The sequence below is a fragment of the Acinonyx jubatus genome, chromosome D3 (genome assembly GCF_027475565.1).
Source record: "Acinonyx jubatus isolate Ajub_Pintada_27869175 chromosome D3, VMU_Ajub_asm_v1.0, whole genome shotgun sequence".
Lineage (NCBI taxonomy): Eukaryota > Metazoa > Chordata > Mammalia > Carnivora > Felidae > Acinonyx > Acinonyx jubatus.
Window position 1 is genome coordinate 6,107,962 of NC_069392.1, and position 20,320 is coordinate 6,128,281.

The following is a 20,320-nucleotide window of genomic DNA, read 5'->3' on the forward strand; positions in this document are numbered from 1 at the left end:
CAATAAAGGGGTATAAAAATTATGGTTCGTATAACTGATTATTATGCCCTTATTAAAACTTACGTTTTAGGGGCGCCCGGGTGGCTCAGTCGGTTAAGCGTCCGACGTCAGCTCAGGTCGAGATCTCACAGTTCGTGAGTTTGAGCCCCGCGTCGGGCTGTGTGCTGACAGCTCAGAGCCCTGAGCCTGCTTCGGATTCTGTGTCTCCCTCTCTCTCTGCCCCTTCCCCACTCGCACTCTGTATCTCTCAACATTAATAAATGTTAAATAAACGTTAAAAAAAGTTTTTCTTAATTATGTCTTAAATGACTGAGGTATTGGATTCTATTAAGAAATCATTATTGGGACACCTGGCTGGCTCAGTCGGAAGAGCGTATGACTCGACCTCGGGGTCGTGAGTTCGAGCCCCATGTTGGGTGCAGCGGTTACTTAAAACTTAAAAAAAAATAGAAACTATAGGGGCGCCTGGGTGGCTCAGTCAGTGAGCATCCGACTTTGGCCTAGGTCATGATCTCACTGGTCCCATGTTCGAATGCCGCACTGGCCTCTGTGCTGACAGCTCAGAGCCTAGAGCCTGCTTCAGATTCTGTGTCTCCCTCTCTCTCTGCTCCTCCCCCACTTACACTCTGTCTCTTTCTCTCAAAAATAAACATTTAAAAAATGGAAATTATTACATAAAAATTTAAGTATAATAATGATATTGTGGTTATGATTTTATTCTTTTTACCATTTACTTTTGAGACAGAAAGAGACAGACTGTAAGTGGGGGAGGGGCAGAGAGAGAGGGAGACACAGAATCCGAAGCAGGTTCCAAGCTCAGATCTGTCAGCACTGAGCCCAATATGGGGCTCGAACTCACAATCTGTGAGAGCATGACCTAAGCCTAACCAAGCCTAACTAAAGTCAGACGCCTAACCAAATGAGCCACCCAGGAGTCCCTGTAGTTATGATTTTTAACTGTCCTTACTTTTTAGAGATAATTATGGAGATATTTATGAAAGAAATTATACACACGAGATTTGCTTCAGAATAATGTGGTCTGAGAGGGGAGGGACAGATTTTGTCTGGAGGTGGAAGGCTGCAATGAGGGGCCATGAATTTATGTTACAGGTCCACAGGAACTCACTGTTCCCACTCTTCCCTCTACTTAACTTCTAATACAAAGCTTAAAACAATAAAATACACACACATGTATATATACATACACATATATATATATATACATATATATATATATATATATAGTGAAAGAAAATGTAATGAGGAAATCAGTTCTGATTTGTGTCTGGAAAAAATTAAAGATATGTTCAGTGTGGTTCCAATTATATGAAAATACGTATATACGTACACTTTAAAACATTATTAGAAAAATAATGTTAAACCAATATTAACGAAAAAGTTGGAGTGTTTATTTCTAGATAATAGGATCATAGAGATTAGTATCTTATTCTTAGGTTTTCTAAATTTCCCACAATGGACATTTATTATTTTATAACAAAAAAAGGTTACAGTGATCACTCGTGTTGGAAGGCATTGAAGGAAAGAATTTTATCTTTCCTGCACCCCATCACTTATGTTGGGCACTCTCAGAAACCACAATTAGACAAGAGCTTGCCATGAAACTGCCCAAACCGGGAAGAGTCGACCCCAAAGGCTCAGTTCTCGTTCAGTTTTTCTAATTTTTTTAAAAGGATTAACCAGAAGACAAAAATTCCCATTTCACTTCTGCTTGTCACATTCACACTCATTTCTGGGATCACACTAATCTCAAGTAACCGCTTTCAAGTTCGTCATGACTCAGGCACAATCCGCAGAGCCCAGAATGAAAAGGAAGCGATGCATCCCAAGCGGTCTACAGACGACAGCACTGCCCCATTTCAGGGCTTTTTTTCTTCAACATCAAACACTGGCGAACTCCACGTGGACATGGTGGTTCCACAAACAGTAGACTCTTTATGAGGAGGCCAATTTCTGCGGCAACAATACAAACGTATTTGGGTGTGACACACACCACCCCCACCGTCTCACAGATGTCACCTGGCTTTTTCTGCCGCGCGGTTTCTTTTACAGAATCTCGTTTCTGTTTTCTTTTTAGGGAGGCAATGTCACCCTACGTCTAGGCCAATGACAGGAAGCACAGTAGTGCCCCTTGTCCACAGTTTAGCCTTTCCAGGGTCTCAGACGCCCGCGGTCAACCCTGGTGGCGAAGCAGACAATCCCCCTTCTGGCACTTCCCCAGGTCAATAGCAGTGCCACATCACGGCCCAGTGCCTACATCATTCGCCTCGCTTCCTCTTGTCACATGGACGTTTTATCGTCTCACATCATCGAAAGAAGAGGGGTGAGTACAGGACAAGAAGATAAACTGACAAGAGATGTAACTCACATATATCCTCGCAAACACATTCACATAATTGTTCTTACGGTACATTTCATAATCGTTCTATTGCTGTCAATCTCTGACAGTGCCTGAGCTATGAATTACAGTGGGCCACAGTACGTATGCACAGGAAGAGATACAATATGGACAACATTCAGTACGATCCGCGGTTCCGCGGTTTCGGATAGCAACCCACCTACTGGGGGTCTTGGAACGCATCTCCACAGATGGGGGGAACTATAGTGTATTTTAATGTAGACTCATTTCAAGACTAACCTTCAACCTATAATTTTTTTTAATTATTTACTTATTTATTTTAAATGTTTATTTTTGAGAGAGAGCAAGCAGGGTAGGGGGCAGAGAGAGGGGACAGAGGATCCAAAGCAGGCTCCGCGCTGATGGCGCAGAGCCCGATGTGGGGCTCGAACTCATTAACCGTGAGATCGTGACCCGAGCCCAAGTCAGAAGCTCAACGGACTGAGCCACCCAGGCTCCCTGAGGCTAACAACCTTCAACCCAGAAAAACCAGCAGAGGCTACCCGGTGCAGGTTTCCCTGATACGCACACTAGTCATCTTCCTACTCCAGCAGCTCAAGGACTACTGGGGAAAATTGTTCTTAGACTGCAGACCGTCAGAAGAGGGAGATGAACTTGCCCTTCACTGAGACCCCTGGGCTAGGGGAATAACCTTCTTTTCCAAGTCTTCTCATGGGCTGTCACTACAGCAACCCTGCGCCTGCCTCCTTGCCCTCAGGAGTACCGAAAGGGGAAAATCATAGAGCCTATGCAAGCCAGAAAAGACTGATGTTAGTTATCCCAGCGAGTGAAGGCAAAGTCAGTGAGGAATTCCAGAAAGGGGCAAGAAATGTGTCAGATGTTACGGAGCTTTTACTCTAGGCACCCATGCTGTTTGACAGTCAACCCAAACACACACAGCTGAGCTCTTCATATGCACTTTTTTTTTCTCTGATTTTCAGATAAGGATCCCAATATACCCTACTACCTAATGTAATGGCGCTCAGTGAAACTTGAATCTTTGTAATTAGGGCCTTTGTTCAAACCTCTAAGATTTAAGCTTGATAATATCAGTCTCTCTCAACTTGAGCACTAACAGGAAGGAACAAATCTACCAGTTATACAGAAGGGAGCCAGTTTTGCTCCTGTTTCCTGAATCCTTCCGGTGCTACTCACAGCTGATCACAGCCCCTACCAGGTAAGTGGGTACCATGAACTGAAGCCCAAGTGGCTCCAGGAAACAGGAAGAGATCTGGGCCTTCCCTGCAGCCTCGGCTGTCATTCAAGACTTTCTTCCTGACCTTGTAATTCCTCTGGAACCGACCCAAGGGTCACTGATATCAGATCTCGGGTAGGGGTGTTCCCTTTTGAAATGAAGGGCCCCTCAGAGAGATGAAGGGAAACAACCAGAAGACGAAAGTTGTGGCCCGGGAAATAAAATGCTCCCCTGAAAGGACTTCCAGTTCAATCGCTAAGTATTAGATCCTGCTTAATACTCCCCTTCCACGCCTTGTTCTTTTCACAATCCCTGTCCACGGAGTGTGTTTATCTGTCTCCTCCGAGGCTATGCACAACAAGAACACAAGGACCTTGTCCACCTTGCTCACCACTGAGTTGCTAGCACGAAAAACACTATCTGGAACAGAGCAAACGCTCAGTAAAGGCTTGTTCCTTCATTCAACAAATGCCTATTAATGTCCACAAATGGCAGGGGCTGTGCTAAGTCTTGGGGAATCAGGAGTGAACAAGTCAGAAGAGGCCCCCGGCCCTGGGGGTTGACAATCCATGGTGTAAACAAATAATAAACAAGTAAACGTACATAAACAAGTGTCTATCCCTACCTGCTGGGAAGACAACTCCCACTCCTTATCAGGCAGCCGTATGCACATCATACACCAGTGAACAAAACCGACAGAAACCCCCTCCCCTCCACGTGCTCACACCAAGCTCATTCCCAATCCGGGGTCTGGGCTCCTTCGGTTCCCTCCGTCTGGGACCCTGTTCCCCCAGATCTTCCAGGACCAGCTCTTTCCCATTCAGACTTCATCCTGGCTTAAACGTCACCTCCTCAAAGAGGCCTTCCTTGACCACCCGACTGTAGTTACCTTCACAGCAAACATTTTGTTCACGTATTTGCTTAATATTTGTCCCCGCCACCCCCGTAAGTTCCAGAAGGACTCCAAAAGGCCTCACAGATTTTGCCCTCCCGTCTAGCGCTGTGCCTGGCACGGAGTCGGCGCTCCGGAGCATCTGATGGCACTACCCGAAGTGGATGAAGCCTACACAGAGCGTTCCTAACCAACCCGGCCAAAGCCGCCGCGGACCAGACGCCCGGACCCTGGGATCGGGCTCCGCTCTGCGGAAGCTCGGGCCGGTCAGCCGGGCCCCAGCTTCCCCGCCCGCGAAACGGAGATAGCGACGCGCCCCTGCCCAGGAGCCCGCGGAAGGGAGGCCTGAGCGAAAGAAAGGCGGGATGCGGAGCCGGGCGGGCAGGTGCGGCCCGCGTCTCCCGGGCGACACTCACGTCTCGGAACTGGACCAGGCCCTTCTCGCCCAGGGCGCTGAGGCACTCGTAGGCCGTGCCGGACTGCAGGAAGAGCTGCGCCAGGCACATGGTCTCGCTCCGGAACAGGGACCCCATGGCTGGCCAGCCCGCGCCCCGGCGGGGCCCGACGGGCGGCGACGGCTCCGGGCCGCTCGGGTCCGTGCGGTCAGCCGGGGCGACCGGGGCCTCGGGTTCCTCCTGCGGCCTGGCCGCCGCCTCGCACCATGGGGCTCCGAGCTGCAGCTGCCGCCCCCGGTCCTGCCACCGCGGCCCCGCTCCAGCAGCCGCCGCCACAGCGCGCGCAAGGCCCCGCCCCCCGGCTACAGCCGGTTCCGGTTCCGCCCTCCCGCGTGCGCCCGCCCCCCGCCGGCCGACCAATGGACGCCCGGAGTTACGGCCGCCGGCGACCGCGGCTGGGCCAACCCGCACAAATCCTGCGGCCGACGGACGCCTGCGGAGGCTCCCGGCAGAAAACGGCCCTTCGCTCAGCTCTTTAGAGCTTTGGAAAATGAGTTTCATTGAGTTTGTGCCGTAAAGCTCACCCATTTGAAGTATCCAATTCTGTGATTTTTAGTAAGGTTACAGAGTGGTTGTGCAGCCGTCATCACGATCCACTTTTAAAACATTTCCATCAACCCGAAAAGGATTCCACCTGCTCCGCGCAGTCAGTTCCCACTCCTTCCCTCCCCAGCTCCCGGCAATCGCGAAAGCCTAATCTCAGATCTGCCCTCTCGGGACATTTCATACCAACGGAACTACGCCGCATCGTGGGTTCGCGGCTGGCTCCTGCTGGGTTCGCGGCTGGCTCCTGCCGCCGGGCCGTTCTCTCGGGTCCCGCCACCCGTGCAGATCAGAAAGCGGGGTCGCACGCCGGCACTGTCGCCTCCCCACCCCCGCACCGGCTCTGCGGATCCTCCCCACGGCAGCTACAGTGATCTCTGACACAGGACGAAAATCTGGTGCGGCCCAGTTTAAATTCTCTGGCTTTTGCCACTGCTTTCCAAATAAAATCCAAATTTCTTAGCATGGCCGGCAGGATCCCACAGGATCTGACCCCTCTATTCCCTCAAGCGCTCATCTCCATCGCCTAGCCCTGGTCTCCCTTTGCTCCGCCGCCCCTGCCTTCCGCTATCATCCCAGGTAGGTGCGCTTGAACTTGCTGATTCCTCCCTCTTCCTAGAACATCCCTCTCCTACACCCTCTCAAAGCTGGCTCCTCCGGGTCTAAGCTCAAATGTTCCAACTTCTGAGGCTGTCCCCGACGCCTAGTTAAGGTAATCTCCCACCCCACTCCACCCCATCCTGTTTTATTTTCTTCATCACACCTACCACTGTCTGCAATTGTCTTGTCTGTATTTACTGCCAGTTTTCCCCCACTAGAATGTGAGCTCCACCAGACAAGGGACATTGCCTTGGTATCTCCAGCGTCCAGCATGTAGTGGCCACTCAGTAAGTATTTCTCAACTGCATATGTGAATGTATAAACGTAAAAGTTAAAAACACATAGTAGGTCCCTCAGATGCCATTTTTCTGCCAAAGTGTGCTTTTCCCCTCTTAACTACAAAAGTCACTGTAACAAAGCCCACAAAATCAGGCTCAAGTATCTGTCATTTGGAAATTTGTCATTAATTTTCCAGAGCTAATTCACTAACTGCCGGAGAAAGACTTTCTGAATCACTACAATTAATTAATCAGTGGGCATTTCCTTTTATTTGACAAAAGACAATTTTTTTTACACCTTCTATAGGATGTAATCACTTCAACCACAGAGATCCAAATCAAAGAAAAAGAGCGGCAGAAGGGAATCCAGTATTTCTCAATGAAATATAAATAGTGAGTGGTGTTGGGGGAGAAATTTTTTATGTCATTAGTTACATGTTTAATATGAATTAGTAAAAAATAGAACTAGATTCACAGGTTTATATTGGAAAATGCAACAACACATTCAACGTGTCTGGGAAGTCAGGAGGCACGAGGAATTCGATCAGCGTGTAAAAGGGAAGACAATCACTTTTCAAAATTAGGTTTACGGACAGTATACAAAGTCCATATGAAACATGACTACATTTATCTGGCCCACAAAGAAAACTCCTGAGATTTGCTGTGTGGCCACGATAGGGCTGTGGTTGAAGACATCCATTTCCCCCAGTGACCCCTGCATCATGCCATTTGTCCCCCTGGAAGGAGCCACAGGAGGAATTTCTGTCAAGGCTCAACTAGGAAAAACTGTCCTTCATTGAAAACCAGCTTATTTTAAATCCATGCATCTATGATTCCTGTAGCTAATCATACTTGGTTTTTTGTAAACTAAAGACTAAATAAGGGGTCTACCTTAGCTATATGCAAGGTCTTTGGTGTGTATTTTCACAGGTTTACCTTTACTCCTGATTTTGTTTTACTCTCCTCTCGATATTACTTTCCTTCCCTCAGCCCCTCCCTCATCAATTTATTTTGTGTCTTTACACAAAATAATAGATTTTATAATATATACATTTTAAGGCTTTATGGATTTTTAATTCTTTCTTTAGAATAGAGGAAATTAATCAATTCAACAGAAATAAAAATTTAGAGAAAATACTAACTTTCTAAGGTAAGACTAATCTATTTGGACCAAAATTCCTCTGACTTTAGAAACCTGTGATACACTAAACCTTCTAATATTTATTTACCCAGCTGACCCTCTCATGCATTTTGCTCAGCCTGGTCCGGCGGTGAGAATGCACGCCTCTCCTGCATTGCTCTGCACATCTGGATAGTTACAGGTGTGGATTAAGTTCGCAGTGCACTTAAGAAAAATTTGCTATGAAAATAAAGAACCGCATTTATTATAATTTTACAGAGAGGTACACAGAAGTACAACAAATCACTGAAGTCTGTGGTCTGCAAGAAGTCAGATGGTAGCTGAAATTTCACACTTGGCATGTTTTGGCCCAGGGGCTACTGAGGAACACAGCTAACATGAAAAACGATACCAATAGTAAGCCCTTGGCCATGCACTGAGAATAAGGCTCCCCTGCAAAAAAATGAATGAAATGAAGCAAAATTCTTACTTTTTAACTTTTTTGGTAATTATTTAGGTAGAAGTAAACCAAAACAATAATAGTGATAATTTCTGAGTGGTAACCTTACTGGTAATTTTTTTTTAACTTTTTTCTATGTGTTTTAAGTTTTCTGTGACACATTTTTTTTTAATATTATGGGGGCACCTGGGTGGCCCAGTTGGTTAAGCATCTGACCCTTGATTTCAGCTCAGGTCATGATCTCACAGTTCGTGAGGTCAAGCCCCGAATCGGGCTCTGCGCACCGACAGCGTAGAGCCGGCTCAGGATTCTCTCTCTCTCTCCCTCTCTCTCTTCCCCTCCCCCACATTACATAATGATAACCATTCCAGAAATCTGCTTTACCCTACCTTGATAATACCGGGTCACAGGATATAGAAGTTGTGGCCAACACACTTCATTTCTGTTACAGTCATACTCTGTAAAATTGATCTGGAATCTACAAAACATTTTAGAAGATTACAGTAGGTACAACAAAGCATGCTTTTGATGAGACGCATCAAAACCTGATGAAAGAAATAAACTTATTTTCCAGTATATATTTTTCTGCTTCCTAATAACATCAACTTAGGTTGCCAACCGGTTTACCTTGTTGGTGGACGGGGTAACTGTGCAGGTATCTTAATAAACTGGACGGACGCACTGACAGGGAAAAGGTCGGCCTTATCTTCACAAGTAAGCCCACACTGGAACTGCCAGTTCACTAGGGAGAGCCTGGGAGGAAAAGATTTGCAGGTAACACATCCACCAATCGTTTCTAATCTGTTAAGAGCATCAGGTAACTGACAGCAACAATATAAATTGGGATTCTCTTTAAAAACGTTCAAATTCTAGTAATTTGTCCCCCTCTTTGGATGATGTAAAATTTCTAATAGCACAGAGAGAGAGGAGCACCTCATAGGCCGATCACCCAGCTACAGTAATAAACAATATGAGAATAAGAACAACAGCTAACCATTTGGGAGGATTTTCCAAGTGCAAGGCGCAGTACGAAGGCGCCTTTATACGTGTCACGTGTCACGTGCACACGCACCGCGTCATTCTTAGCAGAGCACTACTGGGTGTGTCTGGTGGTTAACGTCTGCCGTTGCTGCCTATCCAGCATCCCCCCTTTGCTCTTGTTCCAGCACCCGCACCCAACTCCCCTTTGGGAGACGCCCTCCCCATCATGTACCCCAGTGGATTATTACTTTCACGGATTTCAACCGTGCTCAGCACAAAGCACCCCTTGCTCATCTCTGTCCCCCCAAGAGACCCCGCAGAATCCCTCACACACAGCTTCACAAATACTTGTGAGAACAAGTTACCATTACACACACAGTGGATATTCCATTTATACATATACTCCCGTGGCTAATATTTGCAATTTGTAAATACACGATCAGACTGTAAATCGGCATTTCTCTATTCTTCGGAGCGCTCTCAACTTTACTGACTCTCTCCAAACGACACTTATCCAAGATGCAATCAAACCTTGTCTCTATGCCAAGTATCTCCTGCTGAGTAATCCCTTCCACTGCACCAGCATCTGAGCTGAGGATGCGGACGTTGAGCCGGGCAGGAATATCCGTGCAGATGCCATTCACACTAACCGATGGGTCTGCCCCTGTGTCTGTGTCGGGGGCATCTGCGCCTACAGAGATGTCAAGCAGTGCATTTTGGAAAGAATAATTTAGTAACAGTTTTCCTACAATGTCATGATGCAGGGGGAGAAAACAGGAAACGTTATTAGATAGCAATCACATTACTGCATCTTTCACCTCTAATAACTGTTATCCATTGAGTTCAAAACTTTTCCTTGTAAAGTCAATCACTGGAACCTTAAAGTCCCGGACCCACGGGGGCGCCTGGGTGGCTCAGTTGGTTAGGTGTCTGACTCTTGATTTCGGCTCAAGGTCACGATCTCACAGTTTGTGAGGTTGAGCCCCAACGTCGGGCCCTGTGCCGACAGTGCAGAGCTTGCTTGAGATTCTCTCTTTCCCTCTTTCTCTGTCTGTCTGTCTCTCTCTCTCAAATAAATAATTTTTTAGTGAAAAAAACTCAACTTAATAATAAAATCCTTGACCCACGTAATAAAGCCATAAATCCTGATTCAGTTCCCAAGCTCCAAGCTCCCCCAGAGTTTTAGCAGAAATACCACACAATTGCAGTAAAATGCCACAAGACAAAGGGCATGCTGTCACTGCTCTCGTAAAAGCTGTGTACGACATTTGAAATGCAGCTAACAACTTTAGTTAGTAGGGATTAAGTAGTTCGGAAGCAATTTCCTAATGTGTTGCCATAGAGTAACACACATGGAAGAGAATAGAACTAAAGAGGAAATTAACTTTCATTCATCTTGAAAACCAGCCCTCAGGGGAAAAGCGGCAAGGTGGATTACAGGAGGGGTGGCGGGTGGTGACACCGTGTTTTTATGACATCCAATTTCCTCCTCCTCGATGCGCGCATTCAACGTCACTTCTCTTCTGCTTATCAACCAGGACCAGGGTTGATTTGGGCTTACATGTGACAGAGAAGCTAACTGCTTCCACCTTGAAGGCAGCAAAATGCCATCACCTCCGCTTTCTTACCTAACCACCTTGGGTTCTCGGTCTTGAAACCTGCCACACGTTCTGCTTCTCAGGTGCTTTCCTGACCCCCTCCCTCCATCCCCTGGGCAGTCCACAGCCCATCCAGCCAGCCTAGGTGGCAAAGCCCAGGAGTTGACAAGATTCTGTTTCCAAATGAGGATCCAACCCGGGGTCTAGTGGCTGGAGCATGGGGCATGGCCCCATGGCCCCCAGGACCCCTCCCAAAGTCAGAGAGTGATATGGGCACGTCGAGCCCACAGACATGACGTGATCCCTCAACGCCCACAGAGGGGAGGGGGTCAGGGATCATAATGATCCAGACTGAATCACAATGGGTGAGAAGAGCACAGGCAAGTGTCTGGATGGTTCTTTGTGCGAATTCCAGCCCGCTGAGCCGAAGCGACCGAAGGTGGTAAGGTAAGGCGTGCAGGACGCAGAGAGCTGCTTACACCAGCCAGGCAGAGGGGAGGGGCGCAGCCGCACCCGCAGCGACAGGAGGGGACTTAGGAAAGCGGGTACTGCAGAGCCGGTTAGCTCTCTCTGGCCCCAAAAGGCAACCCGTTAATGAGAGCAACAGAAGAAGCTTTCTTTCTGTTCAGCATATTTACACACTTAAGACCCCCCCACGACATCAGAAAGACTTGCCGCCTGACTTGCCGGCTGCGGAGACAGCAAAGAGGCTGGAACCCCGGCTTTTGGTTCCAGTTCTGCCACCACAAACCGTGGCCTCGAGCTTCTGCACTGACAAGCAGAGCGAGCTGGAGCTCAGTGGCCAGACACACGTATTGGATTCACAGCTGAACTCGGGTGTGCCGTGGCAAGCTAGCGTGGCTCACCGCTGCTGCCCATGCCACGCACCTCACCTCCTTGGCCGATCGATCCCCTGCTAGCCCTTCGCTGCAGACGCCCCGGCCCGAGTCTTCCTACCCGGCCTGGGTGGTCCCTGCTCTTCTGACCTGCTGCACATTAACTTCTTTCTTTTCTAACGGCTCTGTTGGGACACAATTCATATGCCACGCAACTCGCCCATTTAAAGTGTACAATTCAGTGGTTTTCAGTACACGCACAGAGTTGTACAGCCATCGCCAAATTCCATTTGTAATGCCCCCAAAAGAAACTTTGTGCCCATTAGCAGTCACTCCTCGTTTCCTCCCAACCGCCCCCGCCCCTGGCGACCACCAGTGTGTTTTCTGTCTCTACAGATCTGCCCATTCTGGGCATTTCATACACGTGGCATCAGACAGTTCGTGTTCGTTTGTGTCTGGCTTCTTTCACTCAGCATCACGTTCTCCATCACCTTATTTTCTTTTAGGTTAACAACATTGCTTTGATAAATTAAAAAGTCCGTTCTCATCTGCCTACATCCCTGGCGGTCAAAAACAGCAATGCAAACTGAAATGCACTGAAAAGCTTCAGCACTCATTTAGACTTCCTTTTACAAAGACTTAGCTCATAAAACAACTGGGCAGTTTGAACTTCATGTGGATTTTCTCTTAAACAAAAATGGTGGGGCGCCTGGGTGGCTCAGTTCGTTGGGCATCTGACTCTTGATTTCAGTTCAAGTCATGATCTCACAGTTTGTGGGTTCGAGCCCCATGTCAGGCTCTGCATTGAACACAAAGCCTGCTTGGGATTCTCTCTCTTCCTCTCTCTCTGCCCCTCCCCCCACCAGCACACATGCTCGCTCACGCGCTCTCTCTCTCTCTGTCTCTCTCAAAATAAATACATAAACTTTAAAAAAAAGGGGGGGGGGCATTGTTAATAAGAGGTAAAAGATGTGAAGAGCCTGCTGGCTGGAGAATTAACCTCTAAAAACAAACATCATTTGAGCCACAGCAAAGGAAGAGCTGCCTTGTGGGGCTCCCACACACGCAGGGCTAGCACTATGTAGTCATAGCAACAAGTTACATGCTGCACATCTATGCAGCTTTGACTTACGTATTATTTCGACCCAGCCATCGCTAGGATCGTTGTAGTTGGAGTTGCCTCTCATTGCAACATGAGTTGCTTGTATTAATGAATCAAGTAGTTCAACAGCATTCTCCCTGCAAAAGAGTAAGACATTTCTTGGCACATGACCGGTGGGTCTCATCCTGAAGTCCTTTCCAGGGAGTATCTGGGTTGTGCTTGCTGGGTGCCTAAATCAAAAGCTGCCCAAGGAACTGGCATTAAAAGCTGGCTGGGTGTCTTTGTTCTCTCTCTCTCTCTCTTTTTTTAATGTTTATTTCTGAGAGAGACAAGAGAGCAAGCAGGAAAGAGACAGAGAGAGAGGGAGACACAGAATCTGAAGTAGGCTCCAGGCTCCGAGCTGTCAGCACAGAGCCGGACTCTGGGCTCGAACTCATGAACTGCGAGCTCATGACCCGAGCCAAAGCCAGACACTTAACTGACTGAGCCACCCGGGCACCTCGTGTCTTTGTTCTCTTTGGTGGACCTAAGCCACTTGGGGAGGAGGACATACAGAAGCAATCTTTCACTTTGGACTTCAAATGTTAGTAACTTATGTTGGTATCATGTAGTTTATAGACTCCATTGGGTGGTCACAAAAGTTGGGAGGTGGGTAGATCACATATCAAGTTACCAGGATAAATTTATGGGCCATAGTGATCCGATAGCAAAAAGAACCTTTTAAGTATCTAGCTAGATTTTTGAGCCACAAGATTAAGTGAAGATGAAGAATTAGAGGATGCCTGGGTGGCTGTCGGTTAAGCAACTGACTTTGGCTCAGGTCATGGTCTCAGGTACATGAGTTCGAGTCTTGCTTCAGGTGAGCTCGAGCCCCCATTTTGGGTGAACATGAGCCCCATCACAGGTGAGCCCCGCTTCTCTCTCTCTCCCTCTCTCTCTCTCTGTCCCTTGCTCACTTGTGCCCTCTCTCTCTCAAAAAATCAGGGCGCCTGGGTGGCGCAGTCGGTTGAGCGTCCGACTTCGGCTCAGGTCACAATCTCGCAGTCCGTGAGTTCGAGCCCCGCGTCGGGCTCTGAGCTGATGGCTCAGAGCCTGGAGCCTGCTTCCGATTCTGTGTCTCCCTCTCTCTCTGCCCCTCCCCCGTTCATGCTCTGTCTCTCTCTGTCTCAAAAATAAATAAAACGTTAAAAAAAATTTATAAAAAAATTAAAAAAAAATAAATACATACATACATAAAATAAAACAAAACGAAATAAAATAAAATAAAATAAAATAAAATAAAATAAAATAAAACCACTTCTTTAAAAAAAAGAATTGGAACTTAGCATCCTTCCTTTCTGACAATGTCATTGACAGGTAAAAACCTTATACACTGCAGGAGAGAGCCTTCTATCCCACAATCAAGAGCCTCTGCTGGTAAGTGATACCTGTAGTCTACTTCCTGTCTAGGGCCTCCCCCATCTTTTCCCATGTAGTTCCCAAAGAACTACACTACTTGGGATGTATTACAGACAAAATGGGTATAAGGATACATGCGATAAAAACCACAATGAGGGGCACCTGGCTGGCTCAGTCAGTTAAGCATCAGACTTTGGTTCAGGTCATGATCTCATTGTTCGTGAGTTTGAGGCCTCTATCGGGCTCTGTGTTGTCAATGCAGAGCCCATTTCAGACCCTCTGTCTCCCTCTCTCTCTGCCCCTCCCCTGCACATGCGCTAGTACTCTCTCTCTCTCTCTCTCAAAAATAAATAAACATTAAAAAAAAATGTTAAACCAACAACGAGATATTTCTTCACACCTACTGAGATGACACCTATCAAAAAAACAGAAAATCGGGGAGCACCTGGGTGGCTCGTAGGTTAAGCATCCAACTTCAGCTCAGGTCATGATCTCGAAGTTTTTGAGTTTGAGCCCCGCGTCGGGCTCTACACTGACAGCTAGGAGCCTGGAGCCTGCTTCAGATTCTGCGTCTCCCTCTCTATCTGCCCCTCACACACTCATGCACGCACGCTCGTTCTCTCCTCTCTCTCTCTCTCTCCTTCTCTCTCAAAAATAAACATTAAAAAAATTATTTAAAAAACAGAAAATAGTAAGTGTTGGGAGGATGTGGACAAATTGGAACCCTCTTACATTGCTGGTAGAAATATAAAATGGCACAGCCACTGAAAATAATACAGTGGTTCCTCAAAAAATTTAAGCATAGAATTACTCTGTGACCCAGCAATTCCACTCCTGGCTACATGCCCAAAATAACTGAAACCAGGGAGTCAAACAAAAATGGGTATGTGAACGTTCATAGCAGCACTATTCACAACAGCCAGAAGGTAGAAAGAAGTCAAATGTCCATTCACAGATGAACAGATAAACAAATGTAGTGCAGCCGTACAATGGAGTATGACTCAGCCACAGAAGGGAGCCCAGCACTGACACCTGCTACAACACGAATGAGCCTCAAAAATACTAAGCTGAGTGAAAGAAGCCCGACACAAAAAGTCACCTATCGTACAATTCCATTGATATGAAATGTCCAAAAGAGGTAACTCCCTAGAGATTGGTGGTTGCCAGTGGCTGGAGGAAGGGGGAGGGGGAACGACGGTTAGTGGGCACGGACTTCCTTTTGCAGAGATGAAAATGTCCGGGAACTAAATAGGGGTGGTGATTACACAACATCATAAATGCATCAAATGTCACTGAATTATTTACTATAAAATATTAATTGGGGGTGCCTGGGTGGCTCAGTCGGTTAAGCGTCCGACTTCAGCTCAGGTCACGATCTCGCGGTCCGTGAGTTCGAGCCCCACCTCGGGCTCTGGGCTGATGGCTCAGAGCCTGGAGCCTGCTTCTGAGTCTGTGTCTCCCTCTCTCTCTGCCCCTGCCCTGTTCATGCTCTGTCTCTGTCTCAAAAATAAATAAACGTTAAAAAAATTTTTTTTTATATTAATTGTATTATATTCACCTCAATAAAAAAAAAAAGAATGCATTTGCATATCCATTAACACACTTCCCAAATGCCACCCAGACAAGTGCAAGGTTCTTTATACACCACGTAACAAGTATTCTTTGAATGTTAACCACCCCAATTATATTTGCCTCCTGCCCTTTTTGTACTTCTAGGAGTATTGGGTTCCAATGATGAACAGACTTGAGCAGAGCAACTGCATAAATATGGATGAAAGGGCTTCGGTCCCAGGGAAGAACTCGATTTCCCCCTCTATCAATATTTGAACCAATTGTGAATAAACTGTACTTATTCACTGTCCACTACCAATTTTCCAAAAGCTTTTTATTCATACTGTAATTTTTCACAGTCATGTTGTCTTTACTGTTCATGCGGTGAATTCGTTGTAAGCAAACCACTCAAAACGCAGGAAAATTGGCCAATGATACACTCACCTGAGCTGAGTACAGTTTTCACTGGTCCCAACTTCTAAAAGACATCCAGATAGTGCATTTTCTCCAAATAAAATGGGTTTGAAAGTTGCTGATGTACACAAACCCCTTCCAGCTAGAAAATAAGAAGATTGTCCTCTTACTATTTTTGCTAAACCAAAGTAAAGAGTTACTTCAAAGTTTTTCTTGGAAAACAGTATGTAGAAATAAAGTTTCCAGTTTTTGAGAACCGAGGTCATTGTCACTCTACTCCTTTCAAAGCTGAACAAAGGAGCCTTTCTGTACCTTGACTGGGATCAGTGGTTTATTCTAAACATGTGAGTTAACGCCTTCTGGCAGAAGCAGGTAAGTGCCACCAAGGCACAGGTTTCCCATGGTTCAGAACAAATCTATAGTTGTGTCTCCAGGCAACCACGACAAGGGACTCTCCAGCCAACCCCGTATTTAAGTCTCTCTTACAAATGACTAGCTCTTCAGGTGCAAACAGTGTTCAATTTTGAGAAAACGGAGAAGCATGATCTCCCCCATCCCTACCCCCACCCCACCCCCGCTAAATAAACCAACAGGAGTTTGAGGTGATTACATGATTAGATGCAGAATATGGCAATATTTCCAGTTCTAGCTTACCGAAGGGCTAATCGTATTACCAAACCAGATTACCCGATTGCCAAAGGTGCAGAGTCGTCATGTTATTCACCCTGTTGGCATTTAGAGCTCGAAGAGGCTTGCCAAGTTGGTAACCTAGACAAACACAATAATAAGTAGCTAAAGTTAATCTGATACAGCAAGCGTGACCTTGTCAAACAGTATGAAAGAGGAATACACAACACAAAGAAACACAGGGAAAAAGCTATGTCAGAATACAGTTGAGCAGCGCCTGGGTGGCTCAGTCGGTTACGTGTCCGACTTCGGCTCAGGTCACGATCCCACGGTTCATTAGTTCGAGCCCCGCATCGGGCTCTGTGCTGACAGCTCGGAGCCTGGAGCCTGCTTCGGATTCTGTGTCTCCCTCTCTCTCGCCCTTCCACCACCATCCCCCCGCCCCCCCTCCCCCGCTCTGCCTCTCTCTCTCTCAAAAAAAAAAATTTTTTTTCTTTTAATTAAAAAAAAAAAATACACTTGAAAAGAGATACCATCTTCGTTCCTTTCCTCTGTTTTGTTTTTACTTTTTTTTTAAGTTTGTTTTTATTCATTTTGAGACAGAGAGAGGACAGCACAAGTGGAAGAGGAACAGAGAGACAGGGAGAGAGAGAATCCCAAGCAGGGTCCATGCTGTCAGCACAGAGCCCAATGTGGGGCTCAAACCCACGAACCCATGAGTTCATGACTGGAGCCCAAATCAAGAATCAGACGCTTAACCAACTGAGCCAGCCAGGCGCTCCCATTTTGTCTGGGTTTTTTTCACAAAGATATTTGTGCGACTTTTTAAATAAACCCTGGAAAGTAACAAGCAGGCAGGAGTCAGCCCCGGCCCCTTGCACTGAGGAATCCACTGCCAAGCAGGCCAGGTAATGAATACTCGTGAGTGATCAGGACCACTTTTGTCACAGGTGCTTTGAAAGGGGACTGACACCAAGGTAATCTTTCGACAGAAGGGTCTCCAGTAAATCAGTTCCACCCCCTGGTCTGGTCCAGGTCCTATTTCCACTCGTGTCCTATTAACCCACCTTACGGCTCCCACCTTGTCATTAGGAAAACGTCCATATGTACGCAAAAGTCAGAAGGAACACCACGGACTCCGATGTAGCCGCCACCCAAAATCAACGACCCTCAATATTGAGCTGTATGTGTCGTGTCTATATTACGCAAGCTTACGCATACATATTTAATTTTTGCAAAAGGCCTTTTGAAAATAAGCTGCGTACTTGACACTTCACCTCGAAAAGCTCTGACATACATCTCCTGAAATAAAGGATATTCTTCTACAGAACCATGATACCAATATTTCTCCTGAGAAAATTAATAATTCCTTAGAATCAAATCCTATCCAGTTCATACTGCTATTTCCCCCGATGTCCCCCAAAACACGTTTCAGGGCTGTTTCTACAAACCGGGATGCAACTGGGGTTCACGCGTGGTGTTTGTGCTTCCAACGTCACCTCTCACCACTCGGGAACAAGCAGCCTCCCCTCCGGCCGCTGTTCGACCCTGCCCGCGTGCACTACCCCCCATGCTCACTTCTGCCCCATTGGCCTCCCCGGGGCTAGCCCTGCTCTCAGCCCGCACTGGCTGCTTTCCAAGGTACAATCTCCTCCGCACAGCCCACAACAGAAACACGCTGCAGGCAGAACTCTGACTCGCTCTGCTTCTCTTCCCACACTGAGATCAGAACCTGCTCCTACTAGATACTTAACACGGTTCCTTAACAATGGAGAGTTTAGGGGCTTGGTCAACATTCTACTTCCCTGAAGCTCTGGAGTACCTGTGCGTAAGCCCAGTGCTCCTTTATTCATTTTCTTATATTGTTCTCTGTTGTTTCCATGACCCCAGGCTGTCTTTCCAAGTGAGAGAGTGAATTCTTTGAGGAGAGGGCCCATGTCGTGTAGTCTTCCTAAAACCCCTCTTGCCTCAGAAAGTGCTGTATATACACAAGCTATTTCACAGACTGATCAGTTCTGGCTCATAATCAGTTTATTCTTTTTTGACAAGAGCTTCAACATTTTTCACATGTTCTGACGGTGCTTCTCAGAAATCATGTGAAATTGAATCATGGAATGAAAACCCTCAAATTCCAGCAGCCTGCTAGGAAACCCAACAATATTAATTTATTTTTAATGTTTGTTTATTTCTGAGAGAGGGAGAGAGGGAGGGGCAGAGAGAGAGGAAGAGAGAATTCAAAGCAGGCTCACACTGTCAGCACAAAGCCCGATGTAGGGCTCGAACCCACAAACTTCGAGATCACAACCTGAGCCGAAGTCGGACATTCAACCGACCAAGCCACCAAGGTGCCCCAAAACCCGACAATAAAATCCAAAACTCCACATTAACAAGTACACTAAAATCTCATTTAAAAGAAAAAAAAAATATATATATATATACATATATACACACATACACATAGGGATGCTTGGGTGGCTCAGTCGGTTAAGCTTTGGACTCCTGATTTCAGCTCAGGTCATGATCTCACAGTTTCTGAGATCAACCCGCACATCAGGCTCCACACTGACAGCACAGAGCCTGCTTGGGATTCTCTCTCTTTCTCTGCCCTCCACCTCCACTCTCACATGCTTTCTCTTTCCCTCAAAATAAATAAATAAATTTTTAAAAATATATATGTAAAATAGATCATGCATTATTATTAAATCAATATGTACAAATATTGAAAATCATGCAAACTAAAAAGTTATTTAAAAGTAAAAAAGTTTTGAAAATAAATAGGGGAGTCTGCGAGTCGCTTAAGTGTCCAACTTCGGCTCAGGTCATCATCTCACAATTCAAGAGTTCGATCCCCACGTCAGGCTCTCTGCTGTCAGCACAGAGTCTGCTTCAGATCCTCTGTCCCCCTCTCTCTGCCCCACCCCTGATCTCAAAAATAAACATACATACATACATACATAAAAATAACCAATAAATAAAAGTAAAAAAAGTTGTTCCTTCATGGTTACTTACTGCCTGATTAAGAATAGTAAAAGGAGGGACAATTTTTTTAAAAACAATGCTAGTTTATCCATCCAACATATATTTACTGAACACCTACTATCAGTGCCGTTCAATAAAAGTGCAATGCAAGCCACATATGTGATTTTTAAATATGACATATTTTTAGAATTTTTTAGACATTAAAAATTTTTTTCTAGTAGCCCCATTAAAAAAAAGAGAGAAAAAGGGGATGAAATTAATTTGAAGAATGTATTTTATTCAACTCAATATATCCAAATATTATCATGTCCACATATGCCGCTGGCCACATTGCAAGTGCCTAGCAGGTGGGCGTGACTAACAGCTGATACATTGGACCTGCAGTTGTCCTTACTGTTTTAAGTTTTTTATGTTTATTTATTTTTGAGAGAGGCAGAGAGAGACAGAGCATGAGCAGGGGAGGGGCAGAGAGAGAGAGAGACACAGAATCCGAAGCAGGTTCCAGGCTCCGAGCTGTCAGCACAGAGCCCGATGCGGGGCTCGAACCCACGAACCGGGAGATCATGACCTGAGTTAACGTCGGACGCTTAAGCGACTGAGCCATCTGGGTGCCCCTCTCCTTACTGTTTTTAAGCGCTAAGGAGGCAACAGCGAATTAAAGAAGCAAACAAATATATAACGAACCAAGTGATGCCATATTTGCACATAATGACAAAATGCACATGCCTGGAACTTCACAGTCCCCATGAAGTCTCTCCATGGACTCCATCGCGTCTCCATCTATAGCTTCTTATTTCTTAAAAAGCTAATTTTACCAACACTTCAAAGGCATTATACAAACAACAACAACAACAAAAAACCAAGCTGTTATCAGA

At 46.2% G+C, this 20,320-nt stretch overlaps 2 protein-coding genes across 9 annotated transcripts in view; both read right to left on the reverse strand.

Moving 5' to 3' along the window:
* The window catches only part of ATP6V0A2 (ATPase H+ transporting V0 subunit a2), a 42,505-nt gene extending 37,235 nt beyond the window's left edge, over window positions 1–5,270 (reverse strand). Inside the window, exon 1 of one of the 2 annotated variants that reach the window (XM_027044240.2) lies at window positions 4,920–5,270. In XM_027044240.2, coding sequence (XP_026900041.1) covers window positions 4,920–5,036 — 117 coding nt within the window. In that variant the 5' untranslated portion in view covers window positions 5,037–5,270. The remainder of the gene's footprint in view (window positions 1–4,919) is intronic. The other variant, XM_015076017.3, reaches the window with a different exon arrangement.
* A 2,478-nt stretch (window positions 5,271–7,748) lies between these two features.
* The window catches only part of TCTN2 (tectonic family member 2), a 28,700-nt gene continuing 16,128 nt past the window's right edge, over window positions 7,749–20,320 (reverse strand). For all 7 annotated transcript variants that reach the window (XM_053205982.1, XM_027044247.2, XM_053205980.1 and 4 more), the window contains 7 exons: window positions 16,527–16,607; window positions 15,870–15,981; window positions 12,507–12,613; window positions 9,472–9,631; window positions 8,587–8,712; window positions 8,349–8,437; window positions 7,749–7,952 (listed from right to left, as the gene is read on the reverse strand). In XM_053205982.1, coding sequence (XP_053061957.1) covers window positions 7,849–7,952; window positions 8,349–8,437; window positions 8,587–8,712; window positions 9,472–9,631; window positions 12,507–12,613; window positions 15,870–15,981; window positions 16,527–16,607 — 779 coding nt within the window. In that variant the 3' untranslated portion in view covers window positions 7,749–7,848. The remainder of the gene's footprint in view (window positions 7,953–8,348; window positions 8,438–8,586; window positions 8,713–9,471; window positions 9,632–12,506; window positions 12,614–15,869; window positions 15,982–16,526; window positions 16,608–20,320) is intronic.